Source organism: Ylistrum balloti, unplaced genomic scaffold (assembly GCF_031769215.1).
Source record: "Ylistrum balloti isolate Yb309-2 unplaced genomic scaffold, AGI_CSIRO_Ybal_v1 Utg370728, whole genome shotgun sequence".
Lineage (NCBI taxonomy): Eukaryota > Metazoa > Mollusca > Bivalvia > Pectinida > Pectinidae > Ylistrum > Ylistrum balloti.
Window position 1 is genome coordinate 193,124 of NW_026782431.1, and position 18,783 is coordinate 211,906.

Here is an 18,783-nt window from a genome sequence, read left to right on the forward strand (position 1 = left end):
TCTCTATGTTTAATTCTCTCGTCAATTACAACAATCATAATCATATAGATTTAAATATTCTTCTTCATGGCTGTCCAGCTTGTGATGAGCCTACAAATAAAATAATACTTGAGGCTGTTCATACTTTTATTGGTAAGTCGCGTCGTTTTATCTTTTATACAATTTAGAACGCCAAGATGTATGCTTAAGTCAACATGTTAGATAATATATTATCAATTACTTTTAAAAACAACTGTGTAAAATATTAATTGAGCATGTCTGCTGATGAATAATGTATAATGATATTTCTTGTACAAAAGAATAATTCTGCTAATATTAATTTATCAATAGTTGGTATACATATATAAGCACAGTACATATAAATCCTTTCAATCAACTAATTGATGACAGATGTCACCATACATTTTCATGCACATGGACATTTGGTCAAACTGTCAATAACATATTTCTTAAATATATGTACTAATTTCTATTTATTATACCTAAAAAATATTTAGTATACCTACAGTATGTGTGTATGAGCGAAAGTAGGATGAAAATTAAATACTATGTATTACCTCCCTTTACTGTTGTAAGTGTTACCTCCCTTGCATTTGTTGTTTTTCAGTTCTAATTACATGTGTTCTACTTCTAGCCACTTCAATGTTTGAAGAGAATTTACATAGGTCTTGTTTGTTATTCAATCCAATTTGACGTTTACATCTTGTCAATAAAATTTGTTGAAATTAAAATCTACTACAACAACTGTCTTTCGAGATAGTCATTTCCGGAGACGGTTTCGTATTTAGTGTCAGTCTTCGGAAATGGGACAAATGAAAACTTTCTGAATATTTGCTACATGCTACGCAGTGTTGCGACTTTTGTGATGTGATCGAGTCGCGTTATCGTGTACAGCGGTTTATTGTAGGGCCTTATTATCATTTTTGTGACATTTCCTAAATCAAAAATATCATGAATGATAAAAATCATCGTGAACAAGTCTTAATCTAGGAAATCGTGGATTTGATGAGCTATATATTTAGTGAATTAAGCTCACTTGAATTTGAGTTTACAATCATTAGACCATCGTGGACTGGAAACGATTCTTCGTTGAACTGAACTTGGAAATCCTAGAATCCATGATTCTACGGGCCACAAAATGTGAGTTATTTGCTATTGGTAAGTAGTTGATTATGTATAAATATCCAGACAATAGATGACGGAAATCGTGCTATGGCAATGGTTTGTTTGCCATAATAGCCAGTGATGGAAAAGGACTGGAACCTTTGTGTCAAGTCATTATATTGGCATGGCTCTTTCATCAGTCTGTACGTTTGTCAGAATGTACTGCTGTTATATATCAATCGACGGCGTCAAAGATGGAGCAGATGGTTCTAAGGGGACCTTATTTATCCCCGGGTAGACGGTCAGTGTTCCTGTAACAAAACAATATCTTTAACGGAAAGGCAACAATCCAAGAAAGGTCTCAAAGCTACTTCAGTGTTAAGTGTATAAGGACGATCGTGGTAATTGGTGAAGGTGTTGTTAATGTGGTGCCCCTCTGATATGTATCTTCAACTTAATACTATTATGTACGGAAATGTATAATGACTGGATCCGGTAAGGATCGGTGATATTTAAAATTTCATGTTTGCCGTGATAGAAATATAAAAAAACATCTGTTTTCGAGCTGAACCATAAACAACAAACATGATGTGTTTAAATTACATCTGTAAGTACTTTCTATAATATTTCAGGTGTATTTGTAATGACATATAGAGGAAATCACCATTAACAGGTCAAAGACATATCAATATTGCTTTACCTGGTTCTTCATCTCCAGTCAGACTGATTTTTGCGTGATCTGAATGAGGAAAACAGCTATTTACTGTGATAGAAATGGCACTTTTAAGAAGTAACAAAACAGTTTTAATAATGGTTGTAAATTACAGAAGATGATTATGCCGTTTGTTTAAATCAGAAAGAATCCACATCATTCCATTGGTTCAGAAACTACCAGTTCTTTATCAAGATAACATACTTATATAATTGTCAGTTTGATCAAGCGCTCTGAATGCCGCCTGGATTCCTATAAAAAGAGTATATGTCAAACTATGATTATATACCACATGACACTAGTGATTTTGCATATTCCATATTTGTGTATCATTGCAGCGTTGTTCATTTCAACCTGCATTTGATATGTATATACATGTATATATATCTGAACATTGTAACACAGTCGTCGACGAAAGACAACTTTTTACTCCTGCCCTGTTATTGCTCGTGTGTATTTAAATGAGCACCTGAAAATAGTAATAATTAAAACCACTTTAAAATGTTATTACCATATATATGTGCCCCACCTTTATAATAAGCTATGACAACATATTTTGTTTACATCATCAAATCTTACCTGGTTTATCGTCGCCCCTATTTAGCAACTTTTCGTCATAAACCTTCATCGCTGATACTAAACGATTGTACAAAAGACACACAAATTGATGAACAAATGCAAACAATACAGGATTAGTTCCATAAAATTTGAAATAAAAATTACGCACATGAACCTGCAATGTTTAATAGGGTATGATATATCAATATAGATCAGTTTTACATAAGACACCAAAGTGAGAAGCACCCTTCAAAAACATATTTAAACATAAACAGAGTAGAGACAAATAAAGAATGACCTTCATCATTAGTCCTTCTAAAGGCCTAAATTATTAACACAGGAAAATAAAATCTCTCCCAAGATTCAATAGATTCAATAACAATATTAAAATGAACAGTTAAGGTGTGTATTCTGATCCGTGTAAAAACAATAAAATATATGCAGTACTTGTAAATTACTGAAACTTAATAGTTTTTATATTTTTATGTCGCGATAACATAATCATCAAGAGACCTTTATAACTTACCCGATTTATCATTGGTGGGCGTTTCTTTCCGCCTTTTCCGGATAACCACACTCAGCAATAAAGTTAATGTGATGATTACAATGCTCATGACCACAATAACGATTATCAGCTCACTGGCAAAGGGAGCAAAATCGCAAAATAGCGAATATCACACACAAACCATACCTGACACACAAAGATATTTCATCACATGTAATAAAAACGAAAATAAAGTAATGGATGACCAGGTCCCACTTGTATAAAACATCTCAACGTGAGATTTCCTCAAGTCGAGATTTTCCTCAGCTAATATTTCCTTGAAAATATCTTGTATGAAAATTCCTCAAGGAATTTCAGGACATCCTTGAGAAAATTTTATACAAGCCGTTTTTGAGGAGATATCAGCTGAGGAAAATCTCGACTTGAGGAAATCTCAAGTTGAGATGTTTTATACAAGTGGGGCCAGAGGCCCATACGACCTCCTCATTTGATAGCAGTTTTTTTGTTAGATATTAAGATTTGCTATAAGCGCAAATACCATCTTTACAACATAAGTTCGTTATGTACATTTATTCGATGTATATACCTTTATCATTTCTCGTAAAACATTAACAAAGTTTTGATTCTATTTAGAAATCTTACTGTTACATTCTTAAACTTAACACATCAATGACCAAGTTAAGGTCACATTTATTTATCCAGTACGTGTAATTCACTGTAACAAAAAAGTACTAGATTTGGTGGAGCCCTTACGATACTCTTGTGTTGTTTGAAGAACAGGTGATGATATTGCTGAAATGGGTAACTTTTCAAGATTGGTGAATGAATAAAAAGCGATGACTGATATGATGTTTGTTCCTGTTAATATTTCAGTTAAAAAATGACCTTCAACATAATCTTAATCCAGCCTCAAAATCGATGACACAGAGATTCCTGCAAAAAGTACAATAAAACCAGATGTATCAGAACGGTAATCGTCCTTGGCTCCATCACGGACACCCACACTATAAGTTTTGACAATATCAAGTAATTCATGTCATAATCCTAAAGATGAGAACAATGTAAATAGTAACGGAATCACAAGGCACACAAATCACGTCTACGTCCAACCTAGGTATATGTAACACTGAAGTGATCAAATCAAACAGGATGTTGATGTATCGATATTCACCGATCATTCTTATATCCATCTCTATTAGACTTACTCTACAACATACATGGATATCAATCTTTCCCTCCCTTTAGATACCTGTTTTTGTATCTCTCAACGTCAATCGAATCTTTTCCCAGTGGATTTTTCAATTGAATGTCTGCAACAAAGTAAGCATTTGTTTCGAGTACTATCTCATTTTATGTTTTATTCATCATGTTTCGGCAATTTTCAAGCAATTCTACATTATTGAAACTGTTGAGATTAATAAAATTCTAGGTTATATGAAAGATGTTGGTCTATATTATAAATTATGACTTACCATTTTAATATTTTGTGATAATATAACCATTTCAGATTTTTAGCATTTGTCTTTTACCTTTTAGTTTGTTTGATGTTTTTTTCCCCTTTTTGTATCGCTGTGTGGTGCACCTACTGATGGCCCTAATGACCTGTTATGTGTTGATGGGCCGTTAAGAATGTAATAATAATAATAATCTACAGACATTCTTTAAATGATGATTTTCATAACAGAACTTTAGTCGTTATTAAATAATCACTTGGTCCATCCTTTTGTCAATACGGCGAAATGAAATATAGAATCCTGGAGCAGTATTATAAAATCGAGAAAATACCAACATGGCAACGTAATCGTAATCATAATAGGACAAGATATGAACAAAAATAAAGATTTACACGAAGACTCCTGAAAAAGTTCAAGGAGAATAAGACCAGGTGTTCCGGGAGAGTAAAAATCCGCCATGAAAACCTTGGTCAATTAAAGTAAATAATGTCACGTTCTCAAATGGAAAAGAAAGATAGAGAAACAAGCAAATCCATGGAATTTATATCCCCCGCTTTCCAAACATATTGTAAGTATATATTTTAGAGTTTAGGAATAAACATGTCATAATGCTAGGTAGAATGATATAGTTTAATGATAAACTGATAATATTTGTGGGACTTCAATTTACATCTAAATCAGATTATATTTAGGAAAGTTAGAGCACAAAAACTGACCGACCAAAGAAATGGAAGGATACCTAATTAGTATGCATAGATATTAACTAGCTAATTGCTAAACTCAGTCTTATGTGCCCTAATATGCATCTGCTGACCAAGTTTCATCTAAATCGGATTATATTTAGGGAAGTAAGAGCACGGATATGAACAGACCAATGAAATCAAAGGATACCTCATTAGTATGCATACTTATTCACTGATGACACTGATAGTCAAACTCAGTCTTAATGACCCCAGGATGCATCTACTGACCAAGTTTCACCCAAATTGGATGATATTTGGGGAAATTAGAACACGGAAACGAAAGTGTGACAGCAGACGGACGGACGGACAAACCCAAATTAATATCCCCCGTTTCGGTGAAAGCGGGGGATAAAAATGAAGTTTTCTGCGGGAGCGAAAAACATTGAGGGTGAATGTTCTTCATGTATAGTATGCATAAATGTGGCTCTCATCGAGTATAGTTACCATAAAATTATTTCTGTCGTGTATTGTTTTCTTTTGTCAAGGGTAAGACTACTGAATTAATAAGAAAGTGCGTCCATTTTACCAACTTTAATCTCACCTTCAGTTCCTTCTGATTCTTTGATATTTGTTTGCCAACCATTTTCTTTATGAGCTACAACAGCCTGCGGCACAATGTCCGTGGTTGTCACAGTTGAGGTTATGGTTGATCGCTTTCCACATACTGTGTCCATTGTGGCGTTCCCAAACAACACAGTTTCCGTGTTGTTCTGTGTACAACTATAACACAAAAATATTGATCAATGTTTATGATAAAATCCGGTTTATACATCATTGGCGATAATTGTTCTTATGTATGAAAATTAGTCAAGGTCTACGCTCATTGAGTTTGCTTTTACATTCACAATTACGTAAGTACTTGGGCTTCTTAAAATCTTTCTATACAAATACGCTGTCAATAAATATTCTATTTCACGTTAACAAACGCAAAAATATTATTTCAGTGATCCGAAACAGTTCAATGTATTGCCTCTCGCATTATATATCAAAACATTATTCAGCCAATGGAGAGGACATATCCGCACAAGAAGTATAACACAAAAATACGCAGGTGGATAGCATCTTTCACAAATTCAGACTCAGATACCGTATAACCGATTACGAATTAAACTGAATCATGCAACTCTTTTGTCCTATTATGACGCGACAATGATTCAAGGCACGAAAACAACACAGATGATACAAAACACGACAACATAAGTAAACTTCAAACTCGATGATACTCGCCGATAAATTCTGTCAGCCGAGAGAATGGCACTATTTGTTTCAATAGGTATGTCAATAGTCTGTTGGGAGATCTTACATTCAAACCTTAGGAGATGACTTTGTAAAAAATGCACAAAAATGTTTATCTGGTTAAATTATAGTTATTCTCGTCATTGTTGTCCATAAATTCTTTCAGAACGATAAATTCTTCAGCAAACGTGTGTCTGAATTTGATGCAAACGCGATGTGGTGAGAGTAATGTTAGAATTGATTACTTGGTGTGAGATTTACAGGAGAGGTAGCTTCGCTCAGGATTAAACGTTCCGACGGGACAAACACTACATGTGCCATCTGGAAATGAAACAAAACTGAGATTTGCCATATATTTAACAGACAAAACGTCCCATAAATAGACGGAAGAAGAGAGGACATTTATTTGGGCAACAATGCACCGGCATGCATATGTTAGTACGACTAAGCCATTTTTCCGTTTTCAAATTTCCATCTAAGTATATCAACGAATTAAGTGCACGAAGAAATACTAAGCAAAAAATAAAAATGTAACAGCATAAAACGAATAGTAGTAACAATGGCAAGAATTCATATCATCTTCGGAATAACCAGCAACTCCCGTTTGGCAGGAGTTATTTCAGTACGAAATCATTGGCAACTTTTTCTTACTTCTTGTATAACTGCTACTAAAGATTTCGTAATGAAAACAGACTCTCAGCCGACCACAACGATATTATTTTGATTTACTTCATTATTCAATGCATTTACGCTTGATTTCAGGGGTTCTTAAATAAACGTATTATACATTCATTATGAATTCAGTGAGGCAAAGAGGATATCGCGTACTTTCAATATCAAACCCTTTTCCGGGTGGGCATTTGGGGTATTTCAGACAAAGCATGGGGTCCTTTCCGACATATCCACGCGACGTATCACATTTACAATCGATTCCATCTTCAAGAGTTGGTACAGCTTCTAAACAAACAAAAGTTGTGTTATTTCGAAGTTGAGGTAAATCACTTTACAAAAACATACAAGACAAATTATTTATTATGATAGCGCTCATTACACATCGGAAATAAACTCTCTATCTCCAAGAAATGGTCGAAAGATTTGATATTACAGAAATGTGCGACTTTGTAAGGATTATTTATTGGTTTGCATCTGATTAGGATTTCTGATGTAGACTATAACAGATACGTCTAAATGATCTACACTACATATTGATTACGAAGCATTGTGATTAGGATTTCCGATGTAGACTATAGCAGATACGTCTAAATGATCTACACTACATATTGATTACGAAGCATTGTGATTAGGATTTCCGATGTAGACTATAACAGATACGTCTAAATGATCTACACTACATACTGATCACGAAGCATTGTGATTAGGATTTCCGATGTAAACTATAACAGATACATCTAAATGATCTACACTACATATTGATTACGAAGCATTGTGATTAGGATTTCCGATGTAGACTATAACAGATACGTCTAAATGATCGACACTACATATTGATTACGAAGCATTGTGATTAGGATTTCCGATGTAGACTATAACAGATACGTCTAAATGATCTACACTACATATTGATTACGAAGCATTGTGATTAGGATTTCTGATGTAAACTATAACAGATACGTCTAAATGATCGACACTACATATTGATTACGAAGCATTGTGATTAGGATTTCCGATGTAGACTATAACAGATACGTCTAAATGATCGACACTACATATTGATTACGAAGCATTGTGATTAGGATTTCTGATGTAGACTATAACAGATACGTCTAAATGATCTACACTACATATTAATTACGAAGCATTGTGATTAGGATTTCTGATGTAGACTATAACAGATACGTCTAAATGATCTACACTACATATTGATTACGAAGCATTGTGATTAGGATTTCTGATGTAGACTATAACAGATACGTCTAAATGATCTACACTACATATTGATTACGAAGCATTGTGATTAGGATTTCTGATGTAGACTATAACAGATACGTCTAAATGATCTACACTACATATTGATTACGAAGCATTGTGATTATGTTCTTTGATTATATTTAAGGAAAGGATACAACCGTTAAGGCCGTGCTATTCCGTCAATATTTGAACAAATACAATATGTAACGTGCACCCTATGGTAGCGCGCGTGCACGCCGGGTCTCTCAATTTAGACAGAGCTACCTGCTCCGGAAGCTATTGGAATTCCTCAGCTACCTGGCTGAGCAGTTGAAAATTACTCAATTTAATAAACAATATATCTATACACTACAACAGAGAAGGACAGTACCTCTGTCCACCATGTCACCATACACGAGCCAACAATGTGTCCGCGGTACGTATCACGTCGCCTAGGCGTATGTTGCCCAACAAGGCTACCACACACCGCAACACTAACAGACTGTCAGCACTACAACACTGCAAGCACGTCCCTTATTACTGAGCCGACCACCGTACAGCTCCGACGTCGCCTGCCAGTGTCCTGTTATTATCACAGTACAAAGTGTTGTGCCAAGTACTGTATCAGTAGTCAGGCGTACCAGAGTAGCCTTTGCAGGCAACCCCTTTTCAGGAGATTCTGGCGTACCTGACACGTCAACGTACTGGCACCGACCACACGTAACAATAACTGTTACCAGAGCTGCCTTATTCAGGCAACCCCTTACTCAGGAGCTTCTGGTAACAGTATAATTGAACTGTGTGCTATAATACTTTATTACCTGTGATATAGCCGACCTTCTTCCGTCTGTCAAAATCTTCTTTTTGTTTACTGGTTTCAACCAGTATTTACATAAAATCTTATGTATTATTCTGGGTGTCTCCAGTATTTTCCTTCTCAATTAATACAGCACCAAAACCCACAAATACGCAAGACAAATGTTTTTATTTATTTATACAGGTATGATTACACATTTAGTAAACACTAGTTTCATGAAAACATAAGTCAATCATCGATAATTAAAATAATTAGGTAGGTGGGGAATGATACAAAACAGGACGTATACAAAACGTTACATGAAGGGAGATAACTCTAACTGAATAAAATCGTCACACTTCCCCCTCCTTAAGTCGATGCGTCCCGCATGACAAATAGAACATTTAAAGACTATCTAAAACACCGATGATCACACTAACAGTCTCCAATATGTAATAAAATTACAACTTTCAGTAGGTCTGAAGGACACAAACACTTCCGTCCACATTTCTTCAATCATCTAACAGTCCGCATACACCACAGGAGGTCTCCGTCTCATGCATCTCAACCAGCTCGATTTCCCTATCTCCTTCTGTGTACCTTGTCGTTTTCCAGACCACATGCCTCTCTATAACTGGCTTTGTCTGAGTAGACACACTCGCCATCGCCTTTGACACCCTAGGAACTTGATGGAGATTGGTAGGAGGCCTCTCTACCCTTGGGACTTTCCGTGGGATACAATTCCTGGGATCCTTGGGACTCAATTTCTCTGGCGCCCGTTTAGGGGTGAACACTTGATCTGGCCGTGTATGCTTCCTCACCGTTGGATCAGGGATGGCCTCTACATCAGGTTCCTCGCCAGCAGCAGACTCATCATGGTCTTCCCCATTGTCAGAGTCCGACACATCACCTAGGATGCTAGCAAGATCACCAGGGTCATTGTCTTTCCACGAGTCTTCCTCCTCTCTCACTGTAGAATAGCTACCTCCTTCACGTGAGGGTCCCGGCTGTGCCGTCTGTTCTACACTGTGTCTTCTCTTCGTGTGCCGGAGAAGATTGCTTGCCGAGGTGGTAGCAAATGGGCATTCTTCACATACGAAGGATTTCTTCTCCATTTCCTTCAGACCACACATGAGAATATGCTCCTTCATCCTTTCAATATCTACACTAGTGAATGCACACATGGGACATTTCTGTTCCTTCCTGTGAGTGGTCTTTGTCTTCACCATCTCTACAACATACAAAAAAGGGAAGAAAGGATTCAGATGATGTATGAAAATGGTTCACAACTTACAAAATCAGGAATACAAGAATACTATTGGTACTCTAACTAATCAAAATTAGTAACATATTCGGCCAGCCAGCGGGGTGGCCGTCTCGTACGTCGGGACGTGAATGGGTTTCCCCATTCGCCCTCACTCGCCTCGACGATTTCACAATCATCCCCAGAGGTACGGGGTATGATATCATCCCTAACAGTTTGGGGACCTTGTCCTGTGTCTTTGACCTCCCCCTCCTTAGGTTCTGAGGTACCTTTCATCGGTCCTGTGTCCGATGTTTGCTCGCCTGTTAGCTCTTGTCTTTTCTTCAGTTGCATGCGATCTACATGAACTATTTGTGGTGCACCGCGAGTCCCACACAGTACCTTGTAGGTGACATCTGAACATCTGCTTACTACCTCAAATGGTCCTCTCCAATAACTTGTAAGTTTTGAAGAACGGCCTGGTAGATACCTCGGGAAGTAAACATAGACCTGGTCTCCAGCCGAGAAGGTTTGCCAGCTGAGCTTTTGGTCGTGCCAGATCTTTTGTCGTAGCATTTCTGCATTTGTATGTTTTCTGACATGAGCATGAGCTGTCTCCATTTTTTCCTTTAGTTCCCAAGCCCATTGGTTTGTTGGAATTTTCTTTGCGTTTTGGGGTAGCTCATACATAATGTCCAGTGGCGTTGATACTTCCCTACCAAGCATAAGGGCGTTAGGGCTACTGCCAGTAGTTTCGTGAACTGCAGATCTATATGCCATAGTAACAAAAGGCAGATGGTCATCCCAGTCCGTGTGGTGGTCATTGACGTAGGAAGCCAGCATGGAAATCAGCGTACGATTGAACCGCTCAACCATACCATCTCCCTCCGGATGGTAGGGAGTGGTTCGAGTCTTTTTGATGTGCAATACCTCGCACATTTGTGAGAAGAGTTGTCCCTCAAACTGTTTTCCCTGATCCGAGTGTATCACCGTTGGTACGCCAAACCTAGTGACAACCTCTCTAACAATGATATCAGCCACGGTCCCTGCAGTCATGTCTGGCATTGGAAATGCCTCAGTCCATTTCGTAAAATAGTCAGACACTACTAATACATAACGATTCCCTTTGCTAGTCAATGGCAAATCTCCAAGTATGTCGGTTGCTATCCTTTCCATGGGCATACCGGCACCAACTACTTGCATAGGTGCTTTCGGAGTTTTCATCGGCCCTTTTTTTCTTGAGCACACTTCACAGCCTGCTATATATTGTCTCACATCTCTCTGTAGACCAGGCCAGAAGAAGCTTTGTCTTACCTTGCTCAAGGTCTTCTTTACTCCCAGATGACCAGAGGTCCGATGATCATGACACATCTTCAATATGCTCCTTCGCTCAGTCATTGGTACAACCGCTTGCAACGTTTTGCCTTTAGAGTCTTGCCATTTGCGGTACAGTATGTCATTCGCGACTATCAACATATCCCGTTGTGACCAAAGGGACTTCACCATTACACCACCCATGTGCACGTCTTTGGTGTTTGGTTTGGTAGTGTCCTCTACCCACTTCTTAACTAACATAATATCTGGATCCTCTTTCTGGAGCATTGACAAGGATTTTCCCCCGGTTTCATCTTGTTGCCTGTCGGACTCTTCTTGTTTGCTAGACCCAGTCTCTGTCAAGCCACCAACAGACAGTTTTGTTACCTTGTCCCATTCAGGATTGAACTTACACTTCCGACAAGGTCGCCTACTAAGTGCGTCTGCATTTGAGTGTTGGGATCCTGGTCGATGTTCGATTTTCATGTCATACATGCTCAGAACTTCCAACCATCTTGCAAGTTGGCCCTCTGGGTTCTTGAAATTTAGGAGCCAACGCAGGGAACTGTGATCTGTACGAAGGAGAAAATGTTTTCCATACAAGTAATGGCGGAAATACTTGACAAAGAAGACAACGGCGAGCAACTCTTTCCTTGTAACACAGTATTTCCTCTCTGACTTTGACAGTGTTCGACCTGCGTATGCAATAACTCTCTCGTGTCCATCCTGGACTTGGGCAAGTACACCTCCTATAGCAAGGTCACTTGCATCTGTGTCGAGCACAAATGGTTTAGTGAAGTCTGGGTATGCCAATATCGGGGACTGGCACAGCTTTGCTTTGAGGCAATCAAAGGCTTCTTGGCACTCTTTAGTCCATATGAAACGTTTGTGTTTTTCTGTAAGCCGATGTAATGGTTTGGCGATGGCAGAGAAGTCCTTGACGAACCGCCTGTAATAGCCGCACAGTCCAAGAAATGATCGGACCTCAGTTACAGTTGTTGGTTCTGGCCAATCCTTCACTAGTTGTATCTTGCCAGGGTCTGTGGAAACTCCTTCAGGCGAAATAATATGTCCAAGGAACTCAACATTTCTAGCACACAGCGTACACTTTTTCGCTTTTAGTTTTAAACCGGCAGCTGACAAACGCTGAAGTACCTTCTCCAGATTGCTTAACATTTCTCCAAAAGTTCTCCCAGTGACAATCACATCGTCAAGGTATATGAGGCAGATGTCCCACTGCAGTCCCCGCAACACGGTTTCCATCAGCCTTTCAAACGTAGCCGGGGCGTTGCACAGCCCGAACGGCATTACCTTGAATTGATAAAGGCCACGTTTGGTCGAAAAAGCAGTTTTTGGTTTAACTCCCTCCTCCAGCTCGACTTGCCAATATCCGGAGCACAAATCGAGGGTAGAGAACCAGCATGCTCCAGACAGCTGGTCAAGGGATTCATCAATCCTTGGTAAAGGGTAAGCGTCTTTGATGGTTGCGTCATTAAGGCGCCGGTAGTCCACACAAAATCTGGTACTCCCATCCTTCTTCTTTACGAGGACGACACCAGACGACCAAGGACTAGTTGAAGGTTCGATTATCCCCCTGTCCAACATATCATCAATATGCTCGTCTACGGCTTGTTTTGCATGAACCGGAAGCCTCCGAAGGGGTTGTTTTACCGGTGGATGATCACCAACGCTGATTGAATGTTTCACGACACCGGTTTTTCCAATGTCTTGATTATCCTTTGCAAAGGCATTGGAATGTCGAACTAACAATGCGCGTACCTGCTTCACTTGATTTCTAGTTAGCCCTTCACTGGTCCTGTCTAACAGATCTTGAAGTACCGGAGTTAGAGCCTCTTTTTCTTTGCTGGTTGTTTCACAAGACATAACACTGTCTATCGGTGTGAGAGACCCCACAACCGTCCCTGCATGCACCACTTTCACATCTGGAGATACATTCATAATTCGCAATGGGACTGTTTCACTATTGCTGACCAAAGTCTTTCCTACCAAAGCTCGATCAGTATCCAGGAATTTTGGTGCAGGTTCGATAATGCTAACACCCTTGGGCACAGCGGTACCAGGAGGAAGAATGACCTGTCCATAGGTAACCATCTCAGATTCTGGGGGAATGTTAAGAGTATCAGCAACAGCCACACGATAACAACCTATTCTTCCCTCACTGAGCAACTCAACCTCCTGCTGTCCAATTGCGAGTTTCCGTTTCACCACATCGACAACGCATTTTTCCTCGTTCATGAAGTCCAACCCAAGGACTCCGTCTACTGATAGTCTGGCTACCACCAGTCCCTTCTTGTACAAGTGGTTATCAATTAATACTGGTAACACTGTATGACCGCTTACTATCAGTGGTTCTCCATTCGCAGACAAAATGTCGCGGGGCACCTTTGTCAAGGGATGCTGATACCTATCTCGACTGCATATTGCCGTGAACAAACATTCAGATACCAGCGACAAAGTCGACCCCGTGTCCACTAGAAATTTTCCTTTTACTCCATGGATCTCCACATTAACATAAATTCCTGGCTCCCCAGCTTGTCTATTCACACCAGCTTGCTCTTTCTTTTTCGCACCATTGGCTTTTCCTTTCTTATTACCTTGCTGGTTATCCTTTCTCGTCTCCGGGCAATTCCTTTGAAAATGGCCTTTTTCACCACAATTGAAACATTTACCGTCAGTACCTTTGTTACGGAATTTAGGTGCTGGTCGCCAATTGCGCTGTTTAGACTCCAAGTCTGCTACTTGGGTCTTTAGGCCTGCCAGGGATTCTTGTATCTCAGTCATAACTGCAGTCAATGCTTTCATTCCCTGATCAGTTTCTTGGTCATTAGCCTCCTTCTGAGCTATGGGCCTTAAGAACCCTTGCGACTCCCTGTGTTTCTGGTCTGACTTGATGAAGGCCTCCAATTCAACGGCATGGCGTATAGCTTCATTGAGACTAGCTGGCCTGGCTTGTTTAATCCGCAATCTCATGTCCGAGTCTATCAAGGCGTCAATGAACTGTTCTTTTGCTAGTACCTCAATGACATCGGATGGTGCGGTCGGGTATGCTTGATTCGCTAGCCTCCGTATACTTTGTCCCAGCTCCGGTAATGACTCGGTCGCCTTTTGCCGCTTTTCTCGTAGCTGCGCACGATAGAGTTCAGTCTGGTTTGGTGGAGCAAACCGTTCACTGAGAACATATACCAGGTCCCTATATTTCTTCAATGGTCCACCTGGGAGGTTACCGAGTACTCCTTGTGCCTGGCCCCTGAGGGAAACAGCTAAGTATAACCCCTTCTCATCCTCGGTCCAATTTGCCAATGCAGCACACGATTCAAAATGGGCCTTGTAGTCCAACCATGACCCACTGCCGTCGTAGGTTGCAGGCTTGATATTAAATGATGGTGTTCGCCTGGTCTTTGCTTCGTTTGTGTCTGAACACTTGCTGCGCGGTTGGTATGTCCCGTCATCATACCAATACTTTGGTCGACTCAGTGGTTTACTGGATACAGATTCTTGCCAGTAGTGATCGGACAAGGGACCTTGTCGCTCCTGTGACAACCCGTCGCCAGTATTATTTCCGTATCTGTCCATGTCTGGTGTCTGCGGGCTAAACTGTACAAGCTTAGTATGTAGGTCAGCAGCATCCTTCGAACTCTGCCCCAGACCACCACCAGAATCAACATCTGAACTGCGCACAGTCACTATCCCGGAGTCAGCTGTGTTTTTCTCGTCTAATACCACCGTGGTAGTACTCCTCGGAGTCGAGTGCCTGGCTGGACCATCTCCTGGTTTCTGTCCTACACCATATGATGCGATGCGGGCCTCCAGCTCCTCTATGGTCTTGTTGATATCCTCCATTGCAAGTTAATACAAAAAAAATAACAATAGCTATGTTCAACTATGATCCCACCGCTGCCACCATTAAAATGTAACGTGCACCCTATGGTAGCGCGCGTGCACGCCGGGTCTCTCAATTTAGACAGAGCTACCTGCTCCGGAAGCGATTGGAATTCCTCAGCTACCTGGCTGAGCAGTTGAAAAATTACTCAATTTAATAAACAATATATCTATACACTACAACAGAGAAGGACAGTACCTCTGTCCACCATGTCACCATACACGAGCCAACAATGTGTCCGCGGTACGTATCACGTCGCCTAGGCGTATGTTGCCCAACAAGGCTACCACACACCGCAACACTAACAGACTGTCAGCACTACAACACTGCAAGCACGTCCCTTATTACTGAGCCGACCACCGTACAGCTCCGACGTCGCCTGCCAGTGTCCTGTTATTATCACAGTACAAAGTGTTGTGCCAAGTACTGTATCAGTAGTCAGGCGTACCAGAGTAGCCTTTGCAGGCAACCCCTTTTCAGGAGATTCTGGCGTACCTGACACGTCAACGTACTGGCACCGACCACACGTAACAATAACTGTTACCAGAGCTGCCTTATTCAGGCAACCCCTTACTCAGGAGCTTCTGGTAACAGTATAATTGAACTGTGTGCTATAATACTTTATTACCTGTGATATAGCCGACCTTCTTCCGTCTGTCAAAATCTTCTTTTTGTTTACTGGTTTCAACCAGTATTTACATAAAATCTTATGTATTATTCTGGGTGTCTCCAGTATTTTCCTTCTCAATTAATACAGCACCAAAACCCACAAATACGCAAGACAAATGTTTTTATTTATTTATACAGGTATGATTACACATTTAGTAAACACTAGTTTCATGAAAACATAAGTCAATCATCGATAATTAAAATAATTAGGTAGGTGGGGAATGATACAAAACAGGACGTATACAAAACGTTACATGAAGGGAGATAACTCTAACTGAATAAAATCGTCACACAATATAACGATTTTAATGATTTTTAAATTCTGAGGACACTTCTCATACAATCTATTCCCCTATACACTTGAAAAAGCAAAAGGACGATTAAATTGACATGAATTATATTCAATTCTTCATAACAAACATAACGTAATAAGATGTTTTTTGGAGATATTTCTTGAATGTCTATAGGTACAATTTATATTACCCATCTTCGATACTACATGGGTTACGCTCACTATCGTTCTCTACAACCCTGGAATATTTCTTGGCCAAATTGAAGTGTGAGAGACCTCATAGATAAGAAAAGAAGACAAGTTTGATCCTTTGATGTATATCACACGAATCTCAAAGCCGCATAACGGTATGTAGTAGTGGCTTTGTTGGGTGTCGCTCCTTGTAATCTCAGGAGAGCGTATCACTTTGTGATTGGTCAGTTTGTTTCCTCCTGAAGCCCTCTCTACGCCAATCAATTTGCTTCACCTGTGCCTTAAATTTTGTTAGGAAACGTTCCAGGGGTGTAGAGAGCGATAGTGATTATACCAGTATTTAGGATGTATACGATACCTGGCGGACAGTCAATATGTAGACGCCGACATTTAAGTATTTCCTGACTGTCCCTTACTGTCCTCGAGTCCACGGAAAATGCCTGGAAACTTCCTATAGGACATTGATGACAATAGTCGGATGTTCTGTTCTTCTTACAAAACGACAATTCTAAGGATAGCAAAAAGACGAAATGGATATGGTTTATGCCAATGAAATTAACTGCACTGTTTATGATCTTTTAGATTTCAACAGTGATGGTAAAGGTCCAAAGTGTTAAATTAGCTTTATAATATCCAGTTTTACCAACATATCGTAAAGTATAATAGTACGATGAGATTACTTTCCTGGTGAATCTTAATATAGCTGCAGAACATCCGGGTCTTATGTGTTTCATGACGTCGTAAATTCATCGTTAGGTCGAATGACATACACTAGTAATGATAAAAGAACTAGAATGCCTCAAGTCAGGAATTCATCCATGTGATACTAATTGAAATTCTATTCATGTGAAATATATGTAGTTGCATGTGGATTTGTGTTGCTTTTCTAAACTGGAAAACAAAGTTGGATAGAGCACACCGTTCCATAGTGAAATATCAGTATACAGGTGTTTGAAGAGGGTACCAGAACTGATATGTAGGTACCATTTCTTGGCTGAACTAGCTTTTAATCTTATATAAATCGTGATTGATGCTCGATAGTTTGTCAGTTGGTTCCGTTTTGGTATAACTTGTCCTCATCTGAGAACGTCACATTGCTTATTAGATTTTCACATCGTGGATGAAGCAGAAGACACTCTTCCGGAACCCCTGGTCTTATTATCCTTGTGCTTATGCAGGAGTCTCCATGCATGTCGCCCTAGTTTTATTGAATTTCAGTTTGAATTATGGTTATGTTTATGATTATGTTGACATGTTAGTATTTTCTTGTTGTTTTCTAATTTATGATGTCATTAGTAGCTGTGCGGTAGTGCAAAGGATAGTTATGACTAGATCTGTTATGTTTAACGTGAATGTTGAAAAACAACGGGAATTTAAACCTGGTAATATGGAAATTAGAATCAGGCTGATATTCAAGACATAATACACTGTTTCCCTAACATGCATTAACCAGCACTGTAATACTCGATAACATTGATTTAAGTTGTATGTAAATTTCATTGTGTAAAGATGGAATAAATTAGACTTTGATTTAACCAATACTTAACTGTAATGTATTAATTGAAACATATAACCTGTCGGATGAAGATGTTGATTTTTTCTAGTTCTAGATCTTTGCTCCAAATGTTTAACATCTTTTAACCAATTTAGTATAGTTATTGATTTAATGTCGCTGTGTACATATAGATTCTTGTTTGTATGTTGATTGTAGGTAAATGTAAATATGTTTATATCTAAATTACCTTCATATTGAAATAGATAAGGAAAATATCAATTACAGTAATTTAACGTCAATTAGACAGGATATATTAGGACATAAAATCACAAAGAGAGCACATATCAAGTATACATTCGAAAACACTACATACCTAGAAATAGTTTTAATAAATACCAAGAAAACAATTCTCGTGCAATATTGGCAGTCACTTAGAAGTCATCTTTGTAAAGTATGCATTGATGAGAAGTGGTTTGTCCTCTCATGCGAACATGTATATATCCCATTAAGTGGAATGCGTTATCAGACATGTACTAGTTGTCCTAATCTCTTCTGTAAACAGTTGTTGACACAAGGGGAAGAAAATCACACGTGTATTTTTAATGACCGTGGACCTCGGATTTGTCAACCGGCACATAAACTTGAATTCTGCTGATATTTC

General features: G+C 39.1%; 1 protein-coding gene across 1 annotated transcript; it reads right to left on the bottom strand.

Annotated features, from left to right (window-relative positions):
* Nucleotides 1-68: 68 nt before the first annotated feature.
* Nucleotides 69-17,377, bottom strand: LOC132557799 (tumor necrosis factor receptor superfamily member 21-like). The gene is made up of 10 exons (XM_060222328.1): nucleotides 17,308-17,377; nucleotides 16,986-17,135; nucleotides 7,141-7,269; nucleotides 6,558-6,633; nucleotides 5,618-5,796; nucleotides 4,129-4,189; nucleotides 2,901-3,013; nucleotides 2,396-2,452; nucleotides 1,805-1,843; nucleotides 69-1,415 (listed from the first exon to the last, which is right to left on the bottom strand). The coding sequence occupies exons 1-10, from the start codon at nucleotides 17,375-17,377 to the stop codon at nucleotides 1,333-1,335; spliced, it is 957 nt and encodes a 318-aa protein (XP_060078311.1). The 3' UTR covers nucleotides 69-1,332.
* Between the last annotated feature and the right edge of the window lie 1,406 nt (nucleotides 17,378-18,783).

Excerpts from the sequence above, each read along its gene's own strand:
- LOC132557799 (XM_060222328.1), bottom strand. The coding sequence starts at position 17,377 with ATGAATTTACGACGTCATGAAACACATAAGACCCGGATGTTCTGCAGC. Across the intron at positions 6,634-7,140 it reads AAAAGGGTTTGATATTGAAA|ATGGCACATGTAGTGTTTGT; the intron begins GTACGCGATATC and ends TTTCATTTCCAG. Across the intron at positions 4,190-5,617 it reads AGAATCAGAAGGAACTGAAG|ACATTCAATTGAAAAATCCA; the intron begins GTGAGATTAAAG and ends ACTTTGTTGCAG.